Below are 17,159 nucleotides of genomic sequence, written 5' to 3'. Positions count from 1 at the left end.
GGACTTGAGGATATGGGGATGGGGAAGGGTAAGCTGTGACAAAGCGAGAGAGTGGCATGGACATATATACATTACCAAATGTAAAATAGATAGCTAGTGGGAAGCAGCCGCATAGCACAGGGAGATCAACTCGGTGCTTTGTGACCACCTAGAGGGGTGGGATAGGGAGGGTGGGAGGGAGGGAGACACAAGAGGGAAGAGATATGGGAACATATGTATATGTATAACTGATTCACTTTGTTATAAAGCAGAAACTAACACACCATTGTCAAGCAATTATACTCCAATTATACTCCAATAATTATACTCCAAAAAAAAAAGTATTTTAAGAATACAGCTTCTTGTCTTTTAAGAACATGTCTATATAAGATATTGGACTTATTTACCTGATAAGCCAGCTTTCTGACAGCCTCTTTCACATCCTTGGTGCGCCCTACAATTTTTGGCAAAGTCTTTGCTGATGGCGCAATACATGATAACACTGCCCGCCTAACTTCTGGATTTGAATCATTTTCAATCAAAGTAGCATATGCTAAAAATAGAGCAATACATTTTAGTACGCTAACAACATATTATTTAGTTAGCCATAGTCATAGATAACCCACATTTTGATATTTAATCTTTAAAATGATAAAAATCATTTTTTAGTCTTACACATTTAATTTTAGCTGAAGATTTTTTTCTGCCAACATCCCTTAAAAAGGACAGAATTAGAAATTAGTCAATGGACTAGGCAGGAAGGCTAAAACTGAAAATAAATAACCCTAAAGATCATGGCAAATCCATCATTCAGATTATGTCTTTGCTACTCTTTAAGATTTAGAAACAAGTCTAGGATGGAAGCCAGTTTATTTTAAACGGATATGGCTTTATAAAGAGCTCAGTATTTTGATTTTTAATGAATCCTAAAAAGAAATAACTTCTGATCTTATCATTGAACAAAACTCATTTCCTGTATTTAAATATTTATTCACCTCTATTTCTCAGATTTTCCCATGCTTTATAATCAAGTATATGTTGACTACTAAACATATATGTTTCACATATTATTATGCCCCTCATTTAACACCAAAAAATATCAACTACCACCAGTTATCAAAATTATAAAGGTAGTAACAGGGACAAAGAGAAAAACAAACCAGAAGAGTTCCCAAAATAAACCTAGGCATATATGGAAAACTGGAATATGACTATCTTTATGAGCCCAGAGGTAGAGAAAGATTTCTTAAATAAAAGAAAGTGCAAATCATACAGGAAGAGACTGGTAATTCTGACATTAGGAATTTCTGCCCCAAAAAAGACATAGTGAAGACAGTGAAATAATCCATCGAAATCAGGAAGATCTAACAATTCATATAACCCAAGAATTTCCCTTCAGAATATATAAAGAACTCCAATTAATAAGACAAACCAATAGAAAAATGAGAACACGTTAATAGGCATTATACAGACGAAACAAAATTGGCTGCTAAATATATGAAAAGATGCATAACAATGACATATGATACACACAACCTGATTAACAAAAATTTAAAAATCTGACAGTACCAAACACTAGAGAGGATATGGCTCAATGAACAAGTTTATGCACTGTTATTGGAAATATAAATTGATAAATGTTTTGTAGAACACTTGTACCTCATCTAATAAAGCTGAATGCACATATCCCAACAAGTCCACCCTTAGGTACATATCCTAGAAAAACTGTGCACCAGAAGCCATGTACTGTGTAAGAAAGTTCATAGCAACGACACTGTATTTTAAGAGGAAAATAACTGGAAACAACTAGAAGGTCCATCAATAATAGAAATAATAAAATTGTCTTACATTCATACAATAGAACCGTATATCAGTAATGTATCAACATGGATGAATGTTACAATGAGAAATAATGTTGAGAGCACAGAAAAATATAGTATGATCCACAAAACATACAAAATGATACGCAAAACTTAAACATTATTTAGAAGTATATACATGTGGTTAACTGTTTAAACAAACAAACAAAAGGGAACCCAAAATTCAAGATATTCGTTAATTCAGAGGGAGAGTAATATAACTAGAAAGGGACGTAAGATAGGCTTCAGAGGTATTGATGATGCTCTATTTATTTTTAGGTTGGATGGTGGCTACTTGGGTATTTTTTTTTAATCATATATTTTACATACATGTATGTGTGTGTGTGTATATAAACTATGCTCTTCCATAATATTTCATAATAAGAAAATTCATCTGCTGAGAATTTAACAAAGTCAGTGAAACTGAAAAAGGATTTAAGGAGCTATACATACCATTAACCACCAGGCATTCATCATCTTTGGGATCCTGAAGGCGTGAAAGAGCAAGAACTGCCTGTATCCTTACATTTGGAATTTTATCTTTCAATCTAATAAGCATGGCTTCATTAATTTTATCAAACAAATCATCATCAATCTGGGCATTTTCTGGCATATTTCCCAAGAGCTTGTTTATGAGCTGGCACACTCTAAATCTAACTGCATTGCTGTTTGCTTCATGAGACTAAAACAGAAACAAAACAAAATTTATTCCAAGTCACATACCATTACTAAATAATGACATACCATTTGAATTCTATGTTTAGAATTCAAGAATTTATAGCAATAATTCATTCCTTGCAGAAAAACTATAATGCTACCTTGATCCATATATACATGCTAAATACACATTACATAACATAAAAATCTCAAAATACACAGTCTAAAGTATCTGCTAAATTACAAGAGCATATTCCTCTCCGGAGGAACTCTTTACTTCTGAACTAGAGAACCCATTTCAAACAAATGTATGTAAGAACTGGTTTAGAATGGTCATTAAAAATTTCATGCTGGAGTTTTTAAAAGTTCACTTTTTAATCTTAATGACAGTTCTAATATTTCCTATAAAAGGCAGATTCGTTCAGACATTTTCTCAATTACCAGATATTCATTCTCTAAGATATACAAACTCCCATGGCCCATTTAAAATAGTAAAATTTTCTACAATATTCCCTCGAAATTCTAGTTTTCGTATACCTTTAATAGAAAAGTCAACAAATAATTTAAAATGCCACCATCTTCCTCTTCTTCATCATCTTCCATATCTGATTGGTGAAATGAAGTAACAAACTTTGCTGCAAATTCTATTATCCTCTCCACAGCTGGTTCTCGTTTATAGACCACCATAGCATATTTAAGGTAATTAACAAACTCCTCATAAAAACCTGTTTTGTCATCCACCTGAAAGAGAAAAGAAACCCTTCACAAACTGCAGGGATAAAATCCTTTTTTCTCAACATTACTCTAAGACACTGAAAACACCAGCCCTAACGCAAACAAACTAAAATCATTATTTAGTAAACTCTCAATTATCCAAACCATCAAAGGGGAAATAAATTTGCACTAATTTCTCTCCAGAGAAATTTATTTCTCCCAGGAAGAAAACAAACATGAATTTTGACAGTGAAAGGACTCCTCTGATTTTTTTTTTTTTTAACACCCTTGAATTCTCAATATGATGCCTTGGTACCAGTTTAGTAAAAATCTGCTTCTTCATGAACAACCCAAAATCAACCACAGCTTTTGCATTTTACCGTATTACCCTTAATATTACACAGCAATTTCCTTTTGATATAACTCACATCCTACCTCATATCCTCAAGCCCTATACTGACTTACAGTTTTTCTCGGACCTCAAGATAATTTATTCTCCCGAAATTCATGGTCCTATTCTTCTTGAGGTTTCATTTAAAAACGAAACAAACAGTAAATTCATGGTCCTATTCTTCTTGAGGTTTCATTTAAAAACGAAACAAACAGTATTTACATGACTAAGAAGAGCCAAGTCCTAACGATTAATTTGCTAATTGGTGATTTGATACAATTTAACAGTGGGGCGAGGTTTACGTAATTAAATGTGGGCGGTGATCTGAGGGACAACACCGCGTTCAGGATCCACGCTGCGGCCCTACACTAGATGCCCGGTCGCCACGGTACGCGCAAACTCTTCTCCAAGTTCACCGCCAGAGGATTAACGGTCCGCGCCGGAGGCCGCTGGGAAGAGGCGGGGGGGAGGGGAGGGTGTGCCTCTCCGAACCAGGTCGTGAAAGTTAAGGAGGTTGGAGTCTTGATGCGCGGAGTTGGGAAGGTCGCGGGAAGCCCCCGGGAGAGGCCAGGCCGAGCCGGGGAAGGGAGGGGTGGGGGCCCGGTGCCGCGGGCCGCATCGCTTACCGAGTGGTAGGTGCGGCTCAGCGCCACCACCAGCTTCGCCTGGTTCTGGTGCGGCTGCTGCGCCAGCTGGAAGGCCTCCTTAATCGGCAGCAGCCTCTTCTCCGCCCCCATGGCGCCGGGACCCTGTCGTGACGAAGCCTGTCAGCGCTCGGCTTCAGCTGACCGACTGACCACGGTCAGGGACTCCACAGGTACGCTTCAGTCTCCAGTCTGCAGGCGGCCGACAGCCGAGGGCGTGGTAACCGCCAGAGCGTTCAAATAACTCCCGCGGGAGAAGGAAATACGCGAGACTATCGCGAGAGTTTAGAGCGGCGAGAGTGGGAAGAGATGGGACCACCCCCTTCAACCCCACCGATGGGGCGCTTGCGCTTAGGGTCTTTTAAACCGTTTTCCGAGTGGGAAGTGGCGTTTCTAAGAGGAGGAGGAGTTGGCGCCCCCGGAAGTGGTATCCACCGGAGTGCGAGCCTTACGGCGGAGTGACTGTTGGATCAGAGCTGGTGGCGCCAGGCTTAGTCGTGTCTTGAGGCTGGGAGTGAGGCGAGGAAGAAGAACGGATCCTTCTTGGGTGAGAAAGGGAATCTGCTGAGGGGACGAATCCCTGCCCCCGCTGAAGGGGAGGAGGGATTCGTTCGGAGATCCGTCAAGAAGGGAGAGCTAGGGCGTGCGGGAGTGCTGGGCGGCGGCCTGGTTTCTACTGGAAGGGAGGATGTTCCGAGGTCTCCAGATGGAGGCGGGCCGCAGTATTTTTAAGCCTTAGGTCCGCGTCTGGTGGAGAGTCTGCAAACGTGTAAGGCAGTATGGGAAGAGAGGCACGGGTTAATTTAGGTACAGCTTGTTCTAGATGTACCGGCTTTCGAGGCCTGTTTACAGAGGTGCATAACGGCAATGTTTTCAACACAGAATGGAAAAAGAGTTTAGGGTAATGGTAAGATAAAGAAATTTGGAGTGCCTTCCGGCAGGAACTAAGTCTTTATTTAAACTGTTCTTTAATGGAATTATTTGAGACAATTATTAACATCTAAAGAAATAGATTACAAAGCAGCCTGTACGCCTTTTTTCCTGTTGGACTACCTTTCCTCCCTAGCAGCAATGGATTTTCTGAATTTACTGTTAATTTTTATGTATTAATGATATCTGAATAAATCTCTGAATAAGTATCTTGTATTGTTTTCATGTTCTAACATTATATGAATGATCCTATGTATGCAACTTGCTTTTTTCACTCAGTATTATTTTTGAGGTTTATTCATATTGATATTTTCATAACCATAACAACACCTTTTGGACCCATTGTCGAGGAAAAATTAACCAATGGTTGATCTAGGAAAGAAATGGAGAATTTTATTCAAGCCAACCTGAGGGTTGTAACCTGTGAGACAATCTTTCAGGAAGCTCAGGACTGTCCTGCCCTTTTGAGGTCTTAAGCACAGTAATATATGGGGGTTTTTTTGTTTTTTTTTGTTTTTGCGGTACGCGGGCCTCTCACTGTTGTGGCCTCTCCCGTTGTGGAGCACAGGTGCCGGACGCGCAGGCTCAGCGGCCATGGCTTACGGGCCCAACCGCTCCGCGGCATGTGGGATCTTCCCGGACCGGGGCACGAACCCGTGTCCCCTGCATCGGCAGGCGGACTCTCAACCACTGCGCCACCAGGGAAGCCCAGTAATATATGTTTTTGAGACAAAGGGTTATACGTCAAATGACGTATTATTGACAGTTTACACAATCCAGATCTATAGTTACAAAGAGAGTAGTAGGTCATGGGTCATCTTGACTCCTTACAAGATTAAGAAGGAAGGTTATCTCCTAAGGAGGTTTGGTTAGTGCGGATACACAACACACACTAAAGGGGAGGGAGGAGGCCCAAAACAGGCAGAGAAAAATTTTACGTTTAAATTTTTCTTGTCTTGCCATAAAGTATGAATTTTATTTCATCACCTTATATGCCAAGACACTGTTCTAAGCACTTTACTTCATTTAATCCTTAGGCACAACCCTTGTAAATTCTTTCCGTCTTTTTAAGAAGAGGAAACTGAGGTACATATAGGTTGCTCTAGAATTCTATTGTATGAGCATGCCATAATTTATTCATCTATTCTCTTCATAGTCCTAATTCCTGAAACATTGCAGGTATTCAAATGCTAGTTAAAATAGTAAATATGGTAGCAGTAATAGTAAATATTGGGTTGCCCATAATTTCAAAATTATCAAAATGTCTAATTTCTGAAAAGGCAAGAGGGGTGGGTATTTTAGGTTAATCAGCTAGAGGGAAAGCAGAGGTTTAAGAGTGCATGGAATATAGTCGATAACATTTATAATCTCACTATAGCTAAAATGTAGAATACCTAGACAGCTGTGGTGAAAGAAACCTAGAACGGGCATTAATTTTTTAACCAGCTATATCCAAAGTATCATTTCAACATGTACTCAACATAAATTATATTGATGAGATAATTTACATTCTTTTTTTTCCTATTAAGTCTTTGGAATTGGGAATTATTTTACACTAGCTACATTTCAAACTGCTCAATAAACATGGGGCTAGTGACTACAGTATTAGTGTATAACTATTCTTACTTTGGGAACCACTGAATATACCATTTGTTTTTCATGTAAAATCAACTGGTGAACTAAAAGTTAGAACAAACTAATATTTGGAGAAATTTTTCTTATTTTGTGGCCTTTAATTGCTCAGCTCTCCTTATGCTTTGGGTGCCTGCTACCTTTGTTGCTTTGTTTAACTGTGAAATTTCTAACAATATTATTTCATTTACCATATTTTATTTGGTTACCCACAAATGAGAGGTGACTTCATACCATTTTGTCATTACTGAGGGATGAGGCATCTGGCCACCAGAGGTCAGCCTAAGTATATTTTGACCAGCTTGGGCAGGGGGGATTAATAACATGTTTTTGTTCAGTATTTTTGGAACATTATCTGAAAAGTTAAAAAAAAAAGATACTAGATTACAAAAATGGCAGCCTTTGGAATGGAAGAAAATATTTTCAAGCCATATATCCTGTAAGATGTTAATATCAAAAATATATAAGGACTCATATAATTCAGTAGCAAAAAAATTAATAATAACCTGCTTTAAAAATGAGCAAAGGACCTGAATAGACATTTTTCCAGAGAACACCTACAAATGGCCAACATGTATATGAAAAGGAGCTCAACATCACTTATCATCAGGGAAATGCAAATCACAACCACAATAAGGTATCACTTCACACCTGTCAGGATGGCTGTTATCTAAAAGTCAGAAGATAACAAGTGTTGGTGAGGATTAGGACCCTTATACACACTGGTGGGAAACAATATGGAGGTTCCTCAAAAAAGTAAAAATAGAGCTATCATATGATCCAGCAATCCCCCTTCTTGGTATATATTCAAAGGATAAAATTACTATCTCAAAGATATATCTGCATTCCCATGTTTATTGCAGCATTATTCACAGTAACCAAGATATGGAAATAATCTAAGTGTCCATAAATGAATGAATGAATAAAGAAGATGTGACATTTATATACATACACAATTAAGTCTTTAAAAAGAAGGAAATCCTGCAACTTACAACAACATGGGTCAACCTGGAGGACATTCTGCCATGTGAAATAAACGAGACACAGAAAGACAAATACTGTATGATCCCACTTATATGTGGAATCTTAAAAAGTTGAACTCATAGTAATAAAGAGTAGAATGGGAGTTATCAGTGGCTAGCGGGTGGAGGAAATAGATATCAAAGCATACAGACTTTCTGGAGACCTAATGTACATCATAATGACTATAGTTGATCATGTATACTTGAAATTTGCTGAGAATAGATCTCGAGTGTTATCATCACATGCAAAAAAAAAAATATATATATATATATATATATATAGTAACTGTGAGGTGATGGGTATGTTAATTAGCTTGATTGTGTAACCATTTCACAGTGAATACGTATATCAAAGCATCACATTGTACATGTTAAATATATGTAATTTGTTAATTATACCTCGATAAAACTGGTAAAAAAAAAAGATGCTATATTAAGCTTAAACTCACTGCCTTTAGGTTACCTGTGTCTTGACTTTTTCTCTAAATGCTATAGGGAAAAGAACACACTGTAGCAACTAAACTAAGCAAACTAACTAATTCGTATGGTAAGGCTATTTAGTTCTGAAATTACAGAAAAATGGTTCTTTCAAAGTAAATTATGCATGGGAGTGTACAGAGTAAGTGGTTAATTCACTTTTGATATGAGGGTATTACTCATGGAATGTAAAGAGGTAACAGTGATGGGTTCACTCTAGAATTTACATATGCCTTCAAAGAAACTTTGTTTTATTTTTGCTTAACAAAAAAAAGTAGGGTGAGCCTTTTAAAGAATGCTTTGAGCAACATAATTACTGAAGTATAGCCAATCAATAATCATGCAAATGGAATCTGGTTGAAATGAAAATAGTAAAAATATAAGAGGACAGAAGAATTAAAAGCTAACCCCTGGGGACTTCCCTGGTGGTGCAGTGGTTAAGAATCCGCCTGCCAATGCAGGGGACACAGGTTCGAGCCCTGGTCCGGGAAGATCACACATGCCGCGGAGCAACTAGCCCGTGCGTCACAACTACTGAGCCTGTGCTCTAGAGCCCGGGAGCCACAACTACTGACCCCGTGCTCCGCAACAAGAGAAGCCACCACAATGAGAAGCCCATGCACCGCAACGAAGGGTAGCTCCCACTCGCCACACTAAAGAAAGCCCGGGTGCAGCAACAAAGACCCAACACAGCCAAAAATAAATAAATAATTAATTAGTTTTTTAAAAAAGTTAACACCTGTCTCAATAAAATACTTACGGTATGTTTTAAATTTTCCTTTTGTTTTCAGATTGAAGTAGGTAATAATATTATAAACTTTTAAAAGTATTTGCACTCATGTTCTTAAAGATGAAGTTATAAGCAGTGACCTTTATATTGCTTTAGTAGCATTATCTTTGTTGATCTTGTTTAAAAAAATTGTTTCATTTGTCTTTGTACAACATACTACCAAATCACCTGAATATAATTTAGGAATTTTTGTCTCCCTAGAATAAAAGTGAAACATGCTTGTATAGTTACTTACAGCAGGCCTTCATCATTCTCTCATTAATTTTTCCAAAAAATTTGCTAAGCCCCTAATATGTGCCGGACACTGCAGAGAACTAAATTAGATAAAGAATGAGTAGAAGTCAGAGAAATGTTTTTTAGAGGAATAGTACCGACACGAAGCCAGACCATATCCACTTCATTGTGTATTTGAAACTAGAGATGTTTACTAACTTTCATTTTGGAAATCATTGCTACATGATGGCATGAGTGGGATCTTGATATTTTGGTTTTGCTTTTTTCGTTCAGACCTATGCCTTTAGTCCATCCATGTTGCTATGTATACTTCTAATGTGCTTTTAACACGTTAACCTATCCACTCCTCCAGTGATGGAAGCCTGGAATGCTTCTATTTCTTTACCATCAAAGATGACTCCCCAGAGTACATGTTGGTCTTATGGAGAATTTCTCTGCTATATATACCCAAGAGTGGAATTCCTACATCATGAGTTGTGCAAATAGTTTGACTAAGTAGTGCTGCCAGATTGCTCTTCAGAAAGGTTACCCCAGTCTGTAATCCCACCAGTAGTGCAGGTTTCTAAGGGAGTTCCTTTAGTCCCCTCACGAACACTTGGCTTTTTCCAGCTTTCTAATTTTTACCAAAAATAATAGAATAGTGTGATATCTATTTACTCATCATATAGTTAATGGCCTGTGGATTTTCTCTTCTGTAAATTGGATATTTTTGTCCTTTGTCCATTTCTTTATTGAGACTGCTACCTTTTTGGTTGTTGTTGATTTGTAGTTAACTTTGTTCTTGATGTGTTTAGTTCAATCCAAAAATACTAATTTTGATGTGATTGAATTCATCGTATTTTGGTCTTGTGCGTTATGTTTTTTTAAGAAGTGCTTCTCTGGCCCTAAGTCACAAAGATATTCTCCTGCATTATATTCTCTTAACTATATAGTTTTACAATTCTCATTTAGGTCTTTAACCTGTCATGAGTCCTCCTTTGTATGTGGCATTATATAGGTGTACAGTTTTATTTTTCTTCATGTAATGAGCCAGTTTTTACCAGTATTACTACATACTAAATGCATTCATTCCCCCTTGATTTATGTGCCAACTTTACTGTATACTACATTCTTAAGTCTTATGTGGCTCTATTTCTGAGCTTTGTTCCCTTGGACTATTTGTTCTTATACTAACCACCCTACTTTAATTTCTGTGGCTTCTGTAACATGTGTAATAATATGTGTTAATATCTTGTAGGCCATGATATTTACTTTACTCTTCTGCTTAAATAGTTTGTTTAGCTATATGTGGAATTTTATTCTTAACATATTGGAATTGTATAAATTAATTTGGAAAAAAGTCCTTTATAATATTCATTGTTCCATCCAAGAGCATGGAATGTCTGTCTATTTTAAATCATCTATGTCCTTCATTAGAATTTTACAGTCTTCTTCATAGAGGTCTCGCATATTATTGATTAGTTCTTAAACCCTTTATAGGTTTTGTATTTTGCCCCTATTGTGCAAGTGATGTATGTAATACATTTCATGGTTAGTATTGCTGGTGTTAAGAGTGCCTGGGGTCAAATCCTGATTCTATCACTTAGTAGATATATGACCCTGGACAGGTAGCTTAAGCCTCATGTATAAAATGGGGTCAATAAAAGTACCTATCTTATAGGATTGTTAGGAGAATTTTAAATGAGTTAACATTTGTGCAGTTCCTAGAATAGTACCTGGAAAATTTTAAGTGCTATATAAATAAATTAATGAATAGTCATAGGTTAATCTCAGATCCAGGAACTTTGTTGAACTCTTTTATTAGCTCTAATAGTTTATAAGTTAGGCTTTTTTTAATGTTAGATGACCATATCATCTGTAAATTAGTAGTTTTATATCTTTTTTCCAGTTCTCACACCTTTTTTAAAAAAACATTGATTAGGACTTTGGTACTTTGTTACACTGGTACTTTGTTATACAATATCAGTCCTTATCGTCCTTATCTAATTTCTTTTTTTTAATTAATTTATTTTTGGCTGCGTTGGGTCTTTGTTGCTGCACTCAGGCTTTCTCTAGTTGTGGCGAACGGGGGCTATTCTTCCTTGTGGAGCACGGGCTCTAGGCGCGCGGGCTCTAGAGCTCAGGCTCAGTTGTCATGGCGCACGGGCTAAGTTGCTCCGCGGCATGTGGGATCTTCCTGGACCACAGGTAGAACCCTTGTCCCTTGCATTGAGAGGCGGATTCCTAACGACTGCGCCACCAGGGAATTCCCTAATTTCATTTTTAAAGGGAATATATCTGAAGTTTCTCATTTAGGATATTTGTTGAAAGTTTTTCATAGATAATTTTTACCTTGTTGAGAAAGTAACTTTCTCTTCCTAGTTTGGTAAGAGCATTTTGTTTTTTAAAACATAAATAGGTGTTGATCAAGAACCAAGAACGGTTAAATATCCATAGTTAATAAAATTATCTAATTTATTGCTGTAGTGACTTATATTTATAAATTTTATGAAGTTGAGATATTCTTGCTTTCCTATGATAAGCGCTATATGATTGTGACATTCTTTTTTTCTTTAATACACTATTACATTTTGTTAGGTAATATTTGAAATTTTTGCAAGTGAAATGAGCCTTTCTTATTTGCTTCATCTCTAGATTTGGAATTAATATTTTATTATCCTCATAAAAGGAGTTTTATGCTATTTTTCTTTTTTCTGGAACAATTTATATAAAATATGTATTAATTTCCTTGGAAGTTTAGTGGAACTCTCTTATAAAACCATTTGCACCTGGTGTTTTTAATAGGTTGTTACCTTTTGAGTTTCTTTAATACTGGTCTGTTTTATTCAAGTTATCTATTTCTTCCTGTACAAATTTTAGTATTTTATATTCTTCTAGAATTTAGCCATTTTATCTAGGTTTTCACTTTTTAGCATATATTATGTTTTTAATTTTGGGGGGGTATTTTAAAATCTCTTTCCTGATAACTCTCACCAGTTTTGTTTTTCTTATTCATATTTTCAGAAAACCGTCTTTCAGTTTTATCACTCTATTATTCGTTTATATACTATTTAATTTCTGCCTTTATTATTTCCTTTCTGCTTATTTTGCTGTTGCGCTTTTAGATTGTCTTGAATTGAATGCTTAACTTGTGCGTATTTAAACTTCCTTGTTTCCTCATCAATGTATTTAAAGCTATAAATTTCTTCTAGGTACTGGTTTGGCCATACCCCACAAATGTTTGCTTGTGAGGTTATATTATTATTCAGTTTTATATCTAATATCTTTTATGATTTCCATTTTATTGATTCATGAGCTATTTAGTTTCCTAACAGGATTACTTTTAACTAACCTTTAATATCTACTTTTATTGCATTATGGTTAGAGAATTTAGTCTAAATGAAATTGACCCTTTGGAATCTAGTTATACTTTATAACCTAATGCATGAACTATTTGTGTGTGTGTGTGTGTGTGTATGTGTGTACTTAATATCTGTTCTGTTTGGTATAGAGTTTTGTATACTTAAATAATATAATACCTAAAGTATATTAATATTTTAACTTTTTCAGAATGTTTGTATCCCTGCTTATATTCCCCTGTCAGTTCTATTAGTTGTTACTAGAGAAATTTTGAGGATGTGCTTTTAGGGTCATAGATGTTTATGATGAGTGTATCACTTTCATTGTTTTCCTTTTACTAGTATTATCATCAATCTTTGTCCCTTATATTTTTTTGCCTTGAAATATTTTTTGTTGGATATTAAGATTGCTGTCCCAGCTTTATTCTGGTCCACAGTTACCTGATATATATTTTTTCATATTTTTAGCTTTGACCTTTTTTGGTTCTTTTTGCTTTAAAATATCTTTTGTTAGCAGCATATTGTTAAATCTTGTTTTGTTTGGTTGATCCAGTCTGAGTGTCTGCCTTTCAATTGTCAATTTAAGCTGTTTATATTCATTTTAACTCCTGCTATATTAAGATTTATACCTGCCATCTTCCCTCATTATCTGTAGAGTATGGTCATAGGACCACAACCTCTGGGGTCCCAGCAAGAGTTCTACAACCAGCTCTACAACCAGCACAGGTCCCCTAGAACTAATCCCAACAAGCACCTCTAAAGATAAAAAAGATATCTTTTATAGCTCCCTATTTGGAGTTTGGAGCATAAGGGATCTGCTCTTGCAGAAGTAATTTCCTGGGCTAGAACTGCATGATAAAAAACAAACTAGCCCAGATATGTACCAACAAAAGATTAAAGTGGCCCCATGCTCTTCTTCCCAATTTTGTCTTGGTAGGATCCATTCCCAGTAGGAAACTCTGCCTAAACTTATGTGCTAGAGATGGGAAAGCTGATAAGGCTTCTTGCTCAACACCATGTGCTTGGATAGTCTATGAAGTTAGATGGATAATAATGTTACCTAGTGCTTTCAGGCTTTAATATCATGTCTCTAGTCTTCTCATTCACAGGTTAAGGCTACCTTTCCAGATAGTCCAACAACTAAGTCACCAGTTTCCAAGGACATTTGCACCACCTATGGAAAACATCAGATCCGTGCACACCAGACAGATCCTTGACACCTCGTCCCACCATCTCTCTGCGCAAAAGTTGCTGCACCAGCGGACAAAGAAGGCGACCACTGAGTTTCTTTTTATTATGAAATAGATATAATATCTCTGCCAGCAAAAAAGAGTACACAAAGTGTCTCTTCATAATTTCACAACCAGTTGAGACCATGCTAAGAAAATCAGCTTGCCTAGATGAGGACCCCTTCTCTTCTTGGGTAGCCAGGATTTGAAGGAGAGACTCTGACCTGTGCCACTGGTAAGTGACTAAATTTTACACACTGAACTGGTCCTGAGAACTGAGCTGTCTTCTTTGTAAGTGAAGAATATACAACATAATCTTGAAGAACTGCACAGTGGTGCGAGCCAGAGGCATACTGTGTGTGTGTAACAGACTGAGAAACAGACAAATGAATCCTATTGAAAGGATTTCTCATCTTCTGCTTCTATTTGCCAGTGTTAGTGTTTTACTGGCTTAGATTGTTACCTTTTTCTGTTACCTTTTTTTCTATACTGTTGTTCTATTCTAATGGGTCCTAGAAATCCCTCTCCTGACCCCTTATCAGAATCAGAAAGTGAGGAAGAAGAAAATGCTAACTACCTAAATGAGAGTTCTGGGGAAGAGTGGGATTCCTCTGAAGAAGAGGACCCTGTGGTGCCCAACCTAACACCTCTTGAGAGTCTTGCCTGGCAGGTTAAGTGCCTTTTAAAATATTCTACAACTTGGAAACCTTTAAATCCTAATTCCTGGTTGTATCATGCTAAACTCTTGGATGCTAGCACACCAGTCCATATACTACGAGAGATAGGACTAAGACTCTCCCATTGCTCCCATTGTGTACCCAAACTGGAACCAATTCCTGAATGGCCTCCTCTAGCTTCTTGTGGAGTCCCACCTTTTCAAAAGCCCCTTATGAGTCCCAGCCGGCTTTCTAGAGATCATGCCACTCTAAATGGGGCACTGCAATTTGCCACCAAACAGTTGAGCCGAACATTGAGTAGAGCCACTCCCATACCCGAGTACCTAAAACAAATTCCTAATTCATGTGTTTCTGGTTGTTGCTGTGGCTGGTTAACTAAAACAGTTAAGGAAACAACCCGCACTGAACCCATCAACACTACTTACTCCTACACTGACTTCCAAAAGGCAGTTAACAAACTCCTAACTGCATCACTATAAAGATCCACCATTCCTTCTCATATCTCTCGTGTTGCCAGTTGAGAAAGGAATACAGTTACACAGCCCACAGTTGAGGAACTAACAAACATCTCAACCAAACTGTCCTGATATGCCAAAATACGATCAAGTACTGAATATAATACCCAAGAGTCCTGTAACTCCAGTGCAGAAGATGTGCATTGTGAGCATTCACTTTGAAAGACCCTGTGGTTAAAATGAGAACTTCAGTAGAGAATTAGTCAAAAGGGACCTTATTACAAGAGATAAGTTGACTATTCTCCACACTTAGTTCTCCCCGCAGTTTACTCTGCCTGTCTAATGGACTTAACTAGATACCTAATTATTAATGGGAAGGAAAAGGAGGCCACTACCCCATTTGTTACCCAACCTTCAGAGTAGCCATTGTGGAAAGCGGTAAGTTAGCTACTCCCAGTAACACCTTTCTGAGCATACTTTTCTCTGATACTCATTTCTAGGGAGGTAGCTGAGTTAAATTGAATAACTAGATAAAAGAAAATGGTGGGAATATGGATTTATCTCCCTCTTTTTATATTGGTAGACCTATATATGGCACCCTTTAGGAGTTCCTGTTTTGGGGGGAGGGAGTGCAGTAGTGTAGTAGTAGCCTACACTGCTCCAAACCTATTATGGAACCTGCAGTTACAGCATAAACATTTTATAGGCTCCCACCAGGCAGTCTCTAGCTAAAGTGGCTTATAAGATCATACCTGGGGATTAAACAGACTCCTGTTCCGTAGGCAATATATTTCCTGCATCTTGGCATCCAGACTTTAGTCAAGAGCAAATAAAACCCATTCCAAAGACCAATGGGAAAAAATTAAGAGAGCATTTATGTTAGTGGATTAAAGTATTTCATCTGTATGATGTTCCCTGGAGCAGTACTTCATGCACTTTCCATGTCCATTGCAAACTTTTCAGGAACTTTACTGCAGAAATTCTCAGCCTAATACAGTCTGAAGTTGAAGAGTTTTTTAGCATCATTGTTTTTCTACATCTAGCTTTAGATTTTTTTTTCTGGCTGAATAGAAAGCATATGTACCCTTGTAAATGAATCTTGCTGTGTTTATTTAGATGAGTCAAAACGTAGAAATCAACATACATAAAATGCATGAGACCAGTAAGTCTTTTCACACACCTACAATAAAGAGTGAAACCTTTGTGTGATCCTGGTTGACTGGGCATCTAAAGGGAATCAGAAAACAGATTGTTAAAGATATATATCTCTCCTTATTTTAGTTTTGCTTTTTCCTGTTCTCCATAATTAAGTGCTGTATACAGTGTGGCATCAAAAAATTGAAGCATTAATGGAATCACAAATTCTATAAATGTATAGCAACTTTAAGGAGAGAGGAGAATGTTTATAACCTAATGAGTAGTTTCTGCTGAACCTTAGTTGTCTCCTCTTAAGGAAAAAGGAGGGAATTATAGTAGGTAGAAAAAAATACTTGTTAATGGAAAATTTGTTACTGAACTGAAACCATATAATGTTAGTGTAACTGAATGTATCAGTAACTGTTCCTATGTAGATGTTCTATGAAGTTGGTTTTTAAAATGTTACAAAAACCTGTTTCTTTCTTTCTTTGTTTCTTTTTTTTTCTTTTTTTTTTTTTTAGGGGAAGGTGGGAAGAGGTAGAGGGGTCTAAAAATTAAAATCTGTTGATGTTTATGTAACCATAATATGTTCCTATGTGTGTGTGTGTGTGTGTGTGTGTGTGTAAAAGTGCCTTGTTCATGAACACATTTTTGCTGTTCATTCCCAAAGGAAGCCTTTCCCCAGCTTCCCAGCTGAATAAACCAACAGCTTTGTACATGCTGAACAGAGTATGGTCATTTATTCTTCACAAATGAAATAGATTCTGCTTTGCTTAAGGCATATTCAACATTCACCAAGTGCTGAATAGAGTCCATAGAGATACAGTGTATCTGATAGGAGGTGACTTGGCAGCTCTAGAAAAGAAACATACTTGAAGAGGAAAGTGTCAGATATGCAGTCAAGACCCAGATTTGAACCCATTTGTTTGTATATAAGTAATTCCAGGTTGCACAAAATGATTGATAGGTACCTAAATAAGCCTTAAGCCTTTAC

At 37.0% G+C, this 17,159-nt stretch overlaps 2 protein-coding genes across 4 annotated transcripts in view; one reads left to right on the top strand and one right to left on the bottom strand.

The window, feature by feature from the left end:
* Positions 1–4,358, bottom strand: part of NCAPG (non-SMC condensin I complex subunit G) — a 46,218-nt gene extending 41,860 nt beyond the window's left edge. The window contains exons 1-4 of the mRNA XM_019928433.3: positions 4,227–4,358; positions 3,033–3,236; positions 2,292–2,520; positions 387–532 (exon numbers count right to left, since the gene is read on the bottom strand). Coding sequence (XP_019783992.2) covers positions 387–532; positions 2,292–2,520; positions 3,033–3,236; positions 4,227–4,337 — 690 coding nt within the window. The 5' untranslated portion in view covers positions 4,338–4,358. The remainder of the gene's footprint in view (positions 1–386; positions 533–2,291; positions 2,521–3,032; positions 3,237–4,226) is intronic.
* Positions 4,279–16,886, top strand: DCAF16 (DDB1 and CUL4 associated factor 16). 3 transcript variants are annotated; one of them, XM_073805110.1, is made up of 2 exons: positions 4,279–4,417; positions 13,777–16,886. In XM_073805110.1, the coding sequence occupies exon 2, from the start codon at positions 14,402–14,404 to the stop codon at positions 15,050–15,052; it is 651 nt and encodes a 216-aa protein (XP_073661211.1). In that variant the 5' UTR covers positions 4,279–4,417; positions 13,777–14,401; the 3' UTR covers positions 15,053–16,886. The 3 variants fall into 3 exon arrangements, with proteins under 3 accessions (XP_073661211.1, XP_019783995.1, XP_019783996.1); XM_019928436.3 differs by lacking the exon at positions 4,279–4,417 and adding an exon at positions 4,586–4,791; XM_019928437.3 differs by lacking the exon at positions 4,279–4,417 and adding an exon at positions 4,586–4,791 and having other exon boundaries at positions 13,762–16,886.
* Positions 16,887–17,159: the final 273 nt, after the last annotated feature.

The sequence above is a fragment of the Tursiops truncatus genome, chromosome 5 (assembly GCF_011762595.2).
Source record: "Tursiops truncatus isolate mTurTru1 chromosome 5, mTurTru1.mat.Y, whole genome shotgun sequence".
Classification (NCBI taxonomy): domain Eukaryota; kingdom Metazoa; phylum Chordata; class Mammalia; order Artiodactyla; family Delphinidae; genus Tursiops; species Tursiops truncatus.
This window is presented reverse-complemented; position numbering and strand designations above follow the sequence as displayed.